Here is a 13,694-nt window from a genome sequence, read left to right as displayed (position 1 = left end):
ACCTCCTTCCTTCCTTCCTCCTTCCTTCCTTCCTTCCTTCCTTCCTTCCTTCCTTCCTTCCTTCCTTCCTTCCTTCCTTCCTTCCTTCCTTCCTTCCCTCCCTCCCTCCTTCCTTCCTTCCTTCCTTCCTTCCTTCCTTCCTTCCTTCCTTCTTTCCCTCTCTTCTCCCCCCTCCCCAACTCCCAGATCTGTATCAAAAACAATTTACTTCTAACTTAGCATGAGCTTTCTCAGTAAAGGCTGGGAAGAAACTAAAATCACATCACACAGAATCTGCAGCTCCAATTTTTCTTCCACTGAAAAGTTATTTGAGCAAATGGGGAGAAAGTGGAAATGCATTCCTAATGTGCCCAAGTGACACATCAAGCTTACCCTCTGTGAGGATATTGGGACTTCCTCTTTACACTGAAGCCACTGTTATTTATGTATCTACATCCGCACCGAATTTTAGCTAAAGACATTTCACGATTTCAAAAAAAAGAATAGAAAGAGAAACCCAGAAGCTGAACATGGGTGTGCGGACAGTTCTTGACTCAGCATGCCTTGTAGTATATAGGATAAAATGGAATATTTAGCATCCTATTAGCTTGTTTTCCCCTATGATAAGGACGGTGTTTCTAGATGAGAACTCCTCAAATCCCAGGTATATTATGAAGACAGAAAAGATGATCACCTTAATAGGAGAGATTTTGTGCATGCGAGTGCTTTCTTCCCTCTAATTAAAAACAAGGGACTACAGCACCTTTAAGGCTAGCAAAAAGCTTGTTCTCTTCTTGCAGGTTATGCTCCCGTTTTGCCTGCTTTTTTCTTTCTTTGGGGGATTTTTTGTTGTTGTTTTTTGGTTTTATCTGTTATTATGGGGAGCGGCGGCTCCAGGTTTGCAGGGCGGTGGCGGGAGGCCGGCGCTGTGCCGGGGCACAGGCCCCCTTCCCTTCCCTTCTCTTCCTTTCCCTTCCCTTCCCTTCCCCTTCCCGGCCGCGGGCGCCCAGCATGTCGGGGGCCGCCGCCCGGGGCAGCCCCCGGGGACCCCGGCCCCTCTTGCGGGGCTGCTGCCACCGGCTGCGGCGGGGGGAGAGACACCAGCGCGGGGGCAGCTGCAGATGGAGGCGGGTCGAGGGATAGGTCAAGGTTAGAAAGAGCCTGCTATTGATCTGGCTTCGAACGCGAGACAGGGAGAGCAGAGAGACTAAAGGGGGAGCTGTGAGACAAGACATTAACAGCTTTCAGTGCTAATGATCACAAGTGCCAGACAGGGGAGGAAAGAGGAGACTGAGAAATCACTTTGGATTTTTTTTTTTTTCCCCCTATTGGGATGTATTTTCGCAGGAGGAGGAGGAGGAGGAGGAGGCAGGCTGGGGGCTCACCCCCCCGCAGCCCTGCCCGCGGCCGGCGAGGCGGTGCGGGCGGGAGGGGGGCTCCGGCGGCCCCGCCGCCCCAGGCAGCCGGGGCGCCCGCCTGGTCAATCATTGCCGGCCCTTATCTCCCGCTCTCAGTGCCCACTGGAAGACACTGGTTAATCAACAGATGATGCCCAGTAACTTCCCGATAAGCTGCGCTCCGAAGGGGTGCAGCTTCCTGCAGCTCGCTGAGAAACGGCCGCAGCCGCTGCGAGCCGGACTTTGCACCCCCGAGGGTGGAAAGTGACACCCCCATAACCCCCTCGTGACCGCGGCCGTAGCCCCGCGGAGCGGCCGCCGGGCCGGGCCGCGCTTTGCACGGCAGGCACGGCCACACAAAGCCCCTCGGCCTCGCCAGCCGGGAGGAACGGCGTGATCCGAGGGAGGAGAGGAGTGAGGGCAGCCCCCCCCCCCGCTGACCCGCCCGGGCCCCCTTCCCCGCGGGTGCGGAGGCCAGCGGAGGGGAGCCCCTTCCCTCCGCCCCCCGCGGGGGAGCCGCATCCCGGCCCCCGCAGGCTCGGACAGCGCTGCCCCGCAGGGCCGGCCCCGGGGGGCCCCGCGGGCCCGGGGGCCGCGGCTCCCGTCCCCGCCCCGCCCGGCGGCGCGGAGCCCCTGCCACCACCACGCTCATTTTCCTTTGCGGGACCCTGCAAAACAAACCAAAACACACACGGCGAAGAATCTAAACGGCTCAAGCGCCGCTGAATGTCTTTTACGTGTTTGCCGTGCGTTAATAGAGGCGGCGGGCTGAGCCGGGGCAGCGGAGGGCACTGCCAGGCTGGCCCGGCGCCCACCGCCCGGCCTGGGAGCCGGGGGGGGCCGGCTGCCCTCGGCGTGCCGTCGGGCCGGGCTCCGGGGGGCCGGGGGCTGGCAGCGCCGAAATGGGAGCTGTGAGCGGGCGGGCGGGTGTGGGGAGGAAAAGGCAGATTTGCTGGAGGAGGCGAGAGCGTTGCTGTTTAGCCAAATTCTACTCAAAGCTGATTAAGGGCACCGAGATGAATTCTGGTCCCCCCCAAGGCTCTCACGGGGTTTAATACAAAAAAATACTCATTTAACGTGGAAAGTAAATGACACGACTGCAGAGCGGCTCTCCTAGCGTGCTCCGGGTGGAGGCTGGCTTTCTTGGGTTTCTGCTCCATCTGCCTCCAAGCCCCCGGCCCTCCCCCTCTCCCCATTCCCCTCGCCCTGTCCAGACCTGGTGCTGAAAAGCTGTTTGCACCGAACAATTTCCTTGTCTGGAGAGAGACGGAGGAGGGGGGGGGGGAAATGGCAGGAGATGGGCTGGGAGAGCGGAGGTAGAGGGGAAAAAGTTGGTTTCCAAGATTCTTCCAAGTTAGAAGCGCAGGCAGTTGTGGGCATTTACCTGCGTGTGAAATAGGAGGAACACTGCGCTGAGATGCGGTCCCTGGGAACTCGGCGTCTCTCGATTCGTGATTGAGACTTAATTCCTCCAAGGAAAATCCTCTCTGCCAGGATTTTAAGGGAAGGGGGGGTGGGAGAAGAAGGTCGGAGCGTGTGTGCGTGTGCGGAGCGGGAGTGTGTGCGCGCGTGTCCCGCTACCATCACACTTCGGGTAGGGAGAGAGGAGGGAGAAAAAAACCCCCTCTCCCCAACCCACACAGATACTCGTGGTGTTGTAAAACTGTTCGAAAGAAATGAGGGGGAACGCGCTCGCCGCCGAGGAGCCGCGGCAGCGCCTGGAGGGAAGAGCCGCCCCAGACCCCCTCGGGAGCTGCCGCTCCCGGGCACGGACGGCGCGGAGCACGACCCAGCGCCCAGCCCGGACGGCGGAGAGCGGCCGCCGCAATGAGCAACGGCGAGGCGGCGGCACCGGCGGGCAGCGCCGCAGCCTCCCGCCCGCGCCTCCCTCGGCCGCCGGCCGCGGAGCCCGGCGCGGCGCGGCCCCCGGCAGCGGCGGCCGCCCCCGCCCCGAGCGCGGCCGGGCCGCCCCGCCGCCCCCGCCCGAGCCGCCCCCGCCGCGGCCGGCGCCGGGCCCGGGGAAGTTTGGCCGTGCGGGGGGATGCGGACCGATTCCTCCCCGCCCGCTCGCTTCCCCGCCGGCGCTCCGCGTCCCCGAGGAGGCAGCGCGGCACAAAGCCCGGAGCGGCTCCCGCGCCCCGCGTGTGCTTTAGTTTGCGTGCGGGCGCGCGCGCGTGTGTGTGTGTGCGAGTGCGGGTGTGTGCGGTGTGTGCGAGTGGCGTGTCTTGTTCGCTTGCAGGGTACAATGTTAAAAAGCCACCGCTAGTCGCCCCCAGTGCTCCTACTCTCTGGGTCTTTTTGTCTCTAGTGCAGATTAAACGTCACGTCCGCACTTGAACTTGAATTTTATCCCATTGTACAGAGGCAGCCCCAGCCATAGAGAGACAGAGCGCTCCCAGAGAACCAGGACTCCGCCATCTTCACATTGCAATATATAATAGTAATAGCCAGCACCAGCCCAGCTGCACTGGGGGCTTCCTTCCTTCCAGTCCCAGTGCCAGGCGAGGGGGGAAGAGTGCAAAGTGGTGCAGGAGCACTGGCAATCCAAAAGCACCAGGGCAAAGCAGTGCCACTTGAACTGGGAAAGAGGAGACACAGTTTTGGCTACCCCTTTTCAAAAAAATTCTCTCTGTATATCTACCCAGCAAGGGTCAATCTCTGAAAAACATTTTTTTTTTTGGCAAATTTTTCTGTGTGGGGGCAATCCCAATTCGAGTACTTTTTTTTTATATTACTGCTTTTTTTTGCTTTTAATTTTTAAAAAAAATTTTTTTTTCTTTTTTTTTACCCTCCTGGTGGAAAAGCGCACTTGCCAATTTGCCAAGCACTCTGGAAAGAGGGAAAGAGAAAAGTGTCACTGGCGGTGCATATCCTCCTAAGTTCAAGAAGAGATCTGGAAGTCCAAGTGGCAGAAGCAGTGGAGAAAAGACAGAGTGTGTGAAAGAGAGAGGAAAAAAAGAGCGAGAAAGAGCTTTTCCTGATGATGATGATGATGATGATTTTTAATTGAGAGGGGATCCCATCCAGTGCACCACAGCAGCAACAAAAAGGAGGCTTTTTTTTTCCCTTTTTATTTTTTTTTTAAAGAAGAAGAACTCGATAAAGAAGAAGAAGAAGAAAGAGGAAAAAAAAAAAGAGGAGGAGGATCGCCCCCCCAACACATCCCCCCAAACCAGTGCAGCTCTCCAGGCGATGCCAGTGTAAATGCCAGGGCAATGTCCCGTCGCAAGCAGGGAAACCCGCAGCACTTGTCACAAAGAGAGATTATCACACGTAAGTTTGAACTTGGAACCAGACCGAGCCGAAATCGAGGAGCAAAATTAGGGAAGGGGAGGAAGCGGCTGGGGGGGGGGGGGGGGGGGGGAGACTCCAGGAGAAACCAAAGCTGGTAAATGACTTCAGAGAGAGGGAGAGGAGAAGGGAATTAAAGAGGGGAGGGGGGTGTGTGGCTAGGGGGGATGGGCCGGGGGTGGAGGGGGGGAGAAGCCCGAAGTTTGCTGTGCGTTTTTGCAGCGGTGCGGAGGTGAGGCGGGCAGGCCGGCGGCGTGGAGCGGGGAAGGCGCTGCCGGCGGGGAGAGCGCAGCGCGGCGTGGCGTGGGGCGGCGCGGGGCTCCCCCGGGGAGCGGGTGCGTGTGCGGGGGGCGGCGGAGCGGGCCGCGCCGCTCCGGGCCGGGCCGGGCCAGGCCACCCCGCCGGGGCTCCGCCGCTCGCCCCCGGCCCCGCTCCTCGTCCCCCGCTGCGGGGGCAGCGCGGAGCGGTGGGAAAAGTTGGCCGAGCGCCTTGCCTCGGCGTGACAGCCGGGCCGGGGGGGGTCAAGGTGGGCAGCGAGGGGGGGAGAAGCGGAGCGGCCGGGGGGGACCCAGCGGGAAGCCCATGGAGGCGCTGGGCCGGACGGGGCAGCGCGGGCCGGCAGCGGCGGGCGCCGAGCCCCCCGGCGCGGGGACGCGGGGACGCGGGGCAGGTAGATGGGCAGGCTGCACCCTGCCTGCCCCAGGTGCATCGCCGGCGGGGGGAGATAACTCTCCTCCAAAGCGGGGAGGGGGGAGGCAGGATCGGCTCGGCTGGGGCTAGAGGCAGGGCAGGGGCTGCAGAGGGGCCGGGGGCGGGCGGGGGTGTCTGTCGGTGGCGGGGGGCGCGGGGAGAGCTGAGGAGGGGGACGGGGCTGGAGGGCACGAAATGCAGGCCGGGCAGCGGCACCGGCTCCGGTGCCGGGGCAGGAGTGAAGGCTGCACTTTGCCGAAGCTCCCATTGTGAAATGAAAACACACACATAACGCCCCCCCCCCCCCCAAAAAAAAAAAGGAAGGAAAAGATAAAGCGGGGGAGGGAAGGAGCCCCCCCCCCCCCCGCTCCAGCATCCCCCCTCCTCCTCGTTCCCACCCCTAAAGCCCGGGAGAGGGGCGAGCGCCTGCAGGCAGAGTCGGGGGGCAGGTCCCCGCGCCGGGTGCCCCGCTCCGGGGCTCCGCCGCTCCCGTCCCCGCGGGGCTTGTGCCGCGGCGGGGGGGGTGTTTGGGGGGGCACCTCCCGGGGCGCGGGGCCCCCAGCGCTCCCCGCTGCTCCGCCGCCACCGGGGCACGGGGGGGGGGGGGGGGGGCAGGGGTGTCCCCATTTCCCTCCTATAGTATCGGACCCGTTTAGGGGGCTTGTAGAAAATGCCCGGAGCGTCGTGGGGAGGTTTGGGGGGCGGAGGCCGGGATGGGGTCCCGCACCCCGCCGGGAAGGCCGGCCGGACCCCCCCCTCCCCAAGACGAGCCCGCAAGTTGCCGTGCTGCGGGGGGCGGCGGCGCGCACGGAGCCAGCCCGGGGCTGAGCCTGAGCCGCGGCGGATCCGAATATTTATGTTGAGATTTTAAAGAATTTAAATAAATAAATAAAATATTCCCCCGGCTTCTCTCCCCTCCCCTGAAAGCCAAGAATAGGAGCCATCTGCCAGGAGCATTTGGTGCTTGCGAGCTCCTCTCTTTCTTTGTTACCGGTGATAAATTTCTGTTTGTAAGATTTCCTTGGGAATCAAGACATATACGTGTATATAATTTTTCCACCTCCTGTGAGATTTTTTTTTTCTTTTCGTAGTGGAGGGTTGTGGGGGGACGGTTTGGGTCCCGAAATTTGAATTTCTTTCTCTCTGTCTTTCGCTTTTTTCTTTTTTTTTGGTGTGCGCCTTTATTTTTTAACCCGTTCCTCCTCCCCCCCCCCCCGGCCCCCCCCAGCCCATCAGCTGGTGGAACACAAATGAAGATGCATCTGGTATTCAGCTCTTTCTGGGGGGGTTGTTTTTAATTCATTGTTATTTTGGAGTCAGATTTGCATCACCATAAAAGGTGGATTCCCCCCTCCTCAACTCCCTCCCCTTCGTTAATTGCATTTTTGTTTTTAACCATCCGGTTTGGAAAATGCCTTTCCCTTTTTTGTTGGTGGCTTCTTAACCCCCCCCCCCCCCCTTTTTTTTAAGAAAAAGCATCAACAACCTAAATCGCCCTGTGCAATTTCTCCCACTTCTTTTCTGTCTCAGTTACGAGGAGATGTGGGGTGTTGAAAGGGGGTGTGCGGAAAATCTGGTTTGTTGCGCACGTCTGAATTTGTTTAAAAGGGTGAAACATTTCTTTTCTCGCTGATGTTGCTGCTGGGGGGGGGAGGTGGGGTGGAGAAGAGAGCCAGGTAGGTTTGTTCTTCCAATTTGATCTCCTTTTCTGATCGCTTTACTTGAAAGTAAATAATGAGGCAGGGGAGCATTAAAAGGTGCCGAGGAGCTCCGCGTACAATGGGTTTAGCGGGGAGGCTGGGGAGGAATGGAGAGCAGAGCGGTACGCAGCTTCCCTCCCTCCCCTCTTGTATTTATCTATCTCTCCATCCTGAGGAAGCTGGCGGAGAAATCAGGCTGCATACTGAACAGTGGCAGGAAAAAAATGAAGGTATCCAGGGGAGGAGGGGGTGGGAGCCGGGGGGGGCTGCGGCTGGGGTTGGGGTTGGGGCTGGGGGGGCAGGAGGCGCAGGCATTTCAGCGCACAGGCGCCGAGCCTCAGCTGCAGGCTTGCAGGAGAGGGGGTCTCAGTCCACGCACCCTCGGGAAGGTGTCATTCGTGGGGGAAAAGCAGCCAGGGAGACTGTCCTCTCTGCAAGGGGGAGTTTGGAAAGTAGCGGGCAACGGCATGGGAAACGAAAACACTGACAACAAAATAAAGCCAACCCCAAGCCAAGCCCCCCAAGCCAGGATGAATTGATACTGTTTTCTGAAATCTTGCATTTATGTCGTGTTTAGCTTGGGCTTCCCCCCCCCCCCCCCCGCCCTTTTTGGCATCTGTCAGGAGAGTTGCTTTTCAGGATGGATTGGAGGTCTGCGCCAGGCAAGGAAAGAGAGACTGGGAGAGAGATGGGGAGACAGAGAGCGAGAGAAGGGTTTTCTGACACTGCTCAGCTGGAGTTTATTGGGTTTCATGCTCTTGGTGTTCAGAGAAACGTTTAGATCCTGAGTGTAAAACAAACAAACACAAAAAGCAGAGCGGCTGCAATGTAGTTGTGCTCCAGAGTTGCAGCGTCTCATTAGCACAGTGGTTTTTAAGACTGCAAAACGGAATGGCCTGTTTGTCCTTGCCAGGCTCACCCAGGCAGCCTTGTACTGGATGTACAGGCAGGACAAAAACAGGGGAAACACATGGAGAGAAAAGAGCAGCTCTGGACCTTTCTTCAGTCGTGGTGGACAGGACAAACTTGGTAGCTGAGCCCACTTCCATGGGTGGACAAAGCAAAAGAGGCGATTATGTAGGGAAGAGGAGGCTGAGCTGTTGAGCTGCTCTGTGCAAAGAAATGTTATTTTGGTTTGATTCAACTTGCTGATTTTCCAGCTTAAGGTCTCTTTTTAACTTAAGAAATCTGTTTTCAAACTAGCCCTGCATTTTGTATTTGAAGGAAATGCGAAAGGTGAGAGCATGTGAAAAGCTCGCTGATAGCAGTTTTGCGGAAGGCGGCAAAGCAAGAACGTTTCTGTAGAGCAGCAGCAAAGATTGGGAGGGAAATGCACAGTAAAATCATACAATTCCAGGTAGAGAGCCAGGTTTCCCAAGGAGGCTCTTCAGTACCTGGTCAACAGGTTCCCTAGGAAGAGTAATAATTTCCCTTATCGCTTTGTATTTGTACATAGTCATTAAAAATACTAATGAAAAAAACCCCTACAATTTTTTGCATGTCAAAGTTTTGCAAATTGCTTTAAGGAGCTTCTCTTAAAATGCATTTAGATTTAGTGCAATTAATGCACTTTTTCCTACAGAAAAAAACCCACACCAATGTAATCAACTCTAATACAAAGAGAATGTAAGCTGTGACTGAAGAATTAGAGAGGATATTATTATTATTTTGGAGATGGCTGACTTCTTCATAATACCCGCATAGTTGTGCACAGAAAAGCTTAACCTGCTTTTGAAAGACATTACATATCTTAGCTTTAAATAGGACAGGAAAAAAAAAAAAAGGTTGTGTGCTGTTGACTTCCAGGTTGCCTTTCATTTGATTATATTTGTATTGGACTTTCAAGATTAAAAAAAAATATCGGCACATTTTCATAGTTTCTGGTCTTTTAAAATAATTTTTTAAAAACTGGTGCAGAGTAACTAGACTGTGGGTCTAGGCTGTTTCGTCCTTTTTGGTTGATGTGCTCGGTGGCTTAAATAGATGTACAGCGGGTGAGAAATCATTTTGCATTTTTTTGCTGGTCGGCAGATGCAGAGCATATTTTGTCAGGCTTATTTAAATATTGAGAAATAAAAGTCTTCAAGATTTTACAACCCGGCTGCCTTTAATAGGAATGGTTGGAGCCCTCGTCTTGCGCAAAATGTATGTTTCTCTGCAGAACAAAGGGTTGTCTCCTGACGTATTTGACAATAATTATGACTTAGAGGAGTGTGCGCTCGTAGAAGTAGTACAAATTATTGATATCAGTTACCGACTTCAGCTGACACCTCTTCGGCGGCTCTTCCCAGGGCTGAGCTTGCCGCTAGCAAATCCTTCCCCTTAAAAAACCGCCTCGCACAAGCCTTGCGCTTCGCTCCCACATTTCCTACCTGGATTGCTTTGCGCTCCGCGTTGTTTGTTGATGGAAAAAGACGGTCCAAAATAAACTTCGCTGGCTTTTTTAGTTGCCTCGCAAGCCTGCCTGGTGCCCCCGGCTGCCAGTGGCGGGTGTTGGCGACTAGGGGGAGCTCGTAGCCCGTGTGATGGCGGGCCGGCCGCGGCCCGGCGCGGGCTGCGCGGGTGCGCTGCCCCGGGAAGCCGCAGCCGCCGCGCCGGCAGCTGACGTCGCTGCGAAATGTTGTCGGTGCGAAGCTGTCGCCTTGCTTGCCGTGCGAAGCTGTCGCCTTGCTTGCCGTGCGAAGCTCTCGCCTTGCTTGCCCTGCGAAGGGCTGTCCCGCGCTCGCGGGGGCTGCGGGCGCGGCCAGCCCCGTTTTAGCGAAATCGCCGCTGATTAACTGACTCGGGCGGACAGGAGTTTTTAATTAAAATTAGTTTTCAACAATGCCTGTTGTTGGCAGCGCACGATGCTTAAATTCGCGATTTGTTGTTGTCGGATAGCGGTCGGGGTAATGATACCTGCGCGTGAGTGAGCCTCTGTGTGTGTATGGGGGGGGGGGAAACCCCACGGAGCTCCGTTTGTTTGTTCCACTGGATATAAAAACACAGAGCGAGGAAGCTGGAGGTCTAGGAGAAGGTGTGTACAGCAGTAAAGCAGACGTACACGTACATAATTTGGTGTTGATTACATGTCAGAAAGCCACATGTACCCCTGCCGAGAGGATTTGATATTAGTTTACTGTACTTTGATCCTCAGGTCCTTATAGCAAAAAATCTGCAGTTCCTGCAAATGAAAGTAAGCATTTCTTTTTCTAGAGAAATAAACAGAAAATCACATCTGTCATGTAGAAGTTGCTGCTGAGCAGCTCACAGGCTGCTCTGCTGGGCTTGTGCTGTTCTCTGCTGCAGTCGGCTTGCGCCTCGTGGACGGACTTTAGTGGGACGCTTTCTTGCCCAAACATATAATTTTGTGGCGTACACACGGGAAGCTTTGATCAATGGATGTTTATTTCACCTAAGCTGAGAAATTCATCAAGTTATGGTATTGTTAACATAGCACAAGCATCTTCTTATTTTTAGGGCACAACATGTGGATGGAGGTTATCCCGTGACAGGAAAGCACGCTTCATTCTAACCTGAAAGAGAAGTAAATTAGGTCAGACAAAAGATCAGGGCTGTCATCAGCTGTACAGAAACCCTTCACTCTTGGGTAGAGAGGGCCAGCAATTTATCTGATGATTTCTCTACTTCATTTAATGTTTGAATCGAGCTAGTTGGAAGCATATAGACAGCAGCCAGCTCGTTTAACAGACCGGTAAGCTGAAGAGCACAGTGCCCAGGCCGCTGATGATGCTAGTGTTCCCCAGCCATGGGGAAAACCTTTCCTTCTCCCCTCCCGAAACCTCAGACTTCACCAACTGTGGCTTTCCTTCCATTCCATGACTGTTAACTTTTACCAAGAGAAACAACGATCCCCCCTCTCCTCCTCCCCGTCGCCTCTGCCCACCCAGCTCATGCACACCCGTGCTCCCCTTCCTCCCGCTCCCTCCTCTGCCTCCCACCCGTCCCACTCCCCCAGGATGAAGCCTGGTGGAAAAGTCTCCCCGCGGAGACCTGCTACCCCAAAATGGCTCTCCGCCTCCTTGCCAGAGCATTTCCTTCTTTTTGGTTGCAGTTCTGTTTCTCCAGGGTTGTGTTGCAGTTGTCGGTTGAATTTGGTCTCCCCTCGGTAGCCTCCAGGGAAAGCACGCGGAAAAATAAACGGGGGCTGGGGGTTACCGCCTGCTTTAAAGTTAGCAATACTGTAAAAGCACTTGCTGAAACATCAGCATTCACTGTAGATGGATTTATATATATGTATCTTTTTAACGAGGGAGGGAAAAGACATCAATAACGGTGTGCATTGATAAATGCGTGATTCATTCAGCTGGTCTTACTACAGCACCTTCCTCTCTTGTGTTTATTTACTTTCTTAAAATGTATCTGGGCAGGCTGCACACCGTTCCTCGGCACCACGGTTACAGCCTCAGATGCAGTTGTGTGCTCAGCTCCTGAACATCAGTTAAATTTGCTCGCTGTCTGCCCTCCCTCCTGAAAAGCTGTTGCTTGCTCCCTACTGTAGACCCTTGCTGGAGCTTTAAGTAGCAGCTTCTTTTTTTTTTTCTTTTCTTCCAAAGGATATATAAAAAATGCCTAAAGCAGGCTATTCGAAAACAAATTAAAGCAGAGGGACACACTTCATGCGTTGCAGGCACGCGCCAGTAGAAGGGGGTTAGAAGAATATCATCATTTTACTGGCAAAAGTGACACCAGATCGGGGATTTGATTAATGGTGCAGCATTCACAGGGACTTAGTTCTGTATTTTTGACATGTGCAAGTCTTTTGTGTAGTTGCCTCAGTGCAAGGAATTCCGTTTTTTTTTTTTCCTGGAGCAGCTGATAATTTGTGTGTGTGCTGGATATGCCCAAGGTACTTTCCAAAGACTAAGCACTAGACAGCACAGTATAAAAAAGGAATCCAAAGTTAAGGGAGAGGGAAGAAACACACTGGTTTACTTAACTTTTTTATGACCTCTTTTACTAAGCCACTGGAAGAAGCCATAAATTCGCTGAATGTTATAATGAATATGCTTCAATGAAAGTAAAAAAAAGGCTTAAGAAAATTGTATATGAGCAACAGTGTGCCATACACAATTGAGAAACACAGTCTCTTTTGAGCCTGATATTTAAGAAAAGAACAGAGCTGTTGTGTGTTTAATACATGTTCAAAACTAATTACTTAATTTTGATCATGCCTTTTAAATCCTTGGGAAAGAATCTGTGCTTCCAATATTCTTTTCTACGCCAGTTAAAAGCCTGTACCCAAATACTGTTCCTTCTCCTTTTGTGGCACTGAGCGCTCCTTTCTCTCCTTGGTTGTCGTTTAGTTTTAAATAAAACAAATGTATTCACTGGGGAACAAAGAATGCTTTTATATCACATCATCACATCCCATTTTATCTGCGGAGATTTACAGCTTCTGCAGTCTATAGAAAAGCCTATGCATTTTCTGCTCTCAAAAGCAGTAAATATTTTTTTATGAACGTATAGTTTACTTAAGAGGAGACACGCCACTCCCTTCTTTAACACTGTACATAGTTTCTGATGAAATAACATCTGACAAGTGTTGGAGATTCGTGCAGATCCTTGGATATTCTTAGCTTTTGTTCTGTTTGGGTCCGGCATGGTTATTGTGTCGTTTTCCTTCTTCTTTTCCCTAAACCCTGATGCGTTGCCTGGCTTTTTGTGGCGGTGCTTGGGCTTGCTCCGGCTCAGGTGTGTACAGAGGGTTAAACCGCTTTCTGAGGGATTCGGGCTACTTCTGCAAAGGGTGTCTGAAGTACGGGCGTTGCAGGAGAGTCATCTAAGTTGCAGCTGTGCGTGGGGCTTGCTAAGGCGTTGGAGCAAAATGGGTTAGCTCCCTCCACCCTCCCTCCACCGCTGGGTCCTGGTTCTCTTGCTGTCGGCACCCAGCAGGGGCGGCTCTGCGGGCTGTGCCGGGGCGGTGGGCTCCATCCTGCCGCTGCGGGCAGGTGTCGGTGGCCAGCCCGCCCCGGCCACCACCACCCGCTGTGCCGTGCTACCATCCGGCATGCGGGGATGGCGGCTGGAGCGCGGCGGCAGCGGCTCGGCAGCTGCAGCGGGGCCACGCGCAGCGCGGCGGAGGTTCGCCGCTGCTCCGGCCGCCTTTGTGCACTTTGTACATGCCTGAGAGTTGCTCGGAAAGTAAGGCAGAGCTGCGGGCCCCTGTGTTTCTGGGGCTTCCTGACCAAGTTGCGTCTTTTGGCCAACTCAGCCTCAGCCTTTTATTTTAAAAAATATAAAATACTCTGAACAATTGTTTTTCGGTCCTCAGAAAAATTAAAAATTGATGGCAGATAAGCAGTGCCTAGTACCGCTGAGTGTGATGCTGATGCAATATGTAGGCATAAGCTCAACTCTGCACCTTGCAACGGCAGGGAGCTGCGGGGAGGCTCTGAAAACAGGTTATTGATAAACTTCGACGGCGAGGAGCCGTGTCGCCCGCTTTGAGCAGCGTTAGTCTTTGTGCAGAGAGGATCCTGACACCGATCTCAGCGATAACCCAGCTAGAGTGCGTGTGATCTGAGCTATTTCCGTTAAACATGTTGATGTTACAGTAAATGTGACATGTGGGTGTTGATTGAAGGGACATCGTTTTCAGGCCTGCTTTGGGCCAACACCCTGAAGAGCGAGTCGC

At 54.2% G+C, this 13,694-nt stretch overlaps 1 protein-coding gene across 4 annotated transcripts in view; it reads left to right on the top strand.

Moving 5' to 3' along the window:
• Window positions 1-4,591: 4,591 nt before the first annotated feature.
• Window positions 4,592-13,694, top strand: part of BCL11B (BCL11 transcription factor B) — a 90,433-nt gene continuing 81,330 nt past the window's right edge. For all 4 annotated transcript variants that reach the window (XM_075501548.1, XM_075501546.1, XM_075501547.1 and 1 more), the window contains exon 1: window positions 4,592-4,649. In XM_075501548.1, the coding sequence (XP_075357663.1) occupies window positions 4,592-4,649 (58 nt within the window). The remainder of the gene's footprint in view (window positions 4,650-13,694) is intronic.

The sequence above is a fragment of the Mycteria americana genome, chromosome 5 (genome assembly GCF_035582795.1).
Source record: "Mycteria americana isolate JAX WOST 10 ecotype Jacksonville Zoo and Gardens chromosome 5, USCA_MyAme_1.0, whole genome shotgun sequence".
In the NCBI taxonomy this organism is placed as follows: domain Eukaryota; kingdom Metazoa; phylum Chordata; class Aves; order Ciconiiformes; family Ciconiidae; genus Mycteria; species Mycteria americana.
The sequence above is the reverse complement of the archived record's forward strand: the minus strand, read 5'-3'. Positions and strand labels throughout refer to the sequence as shown.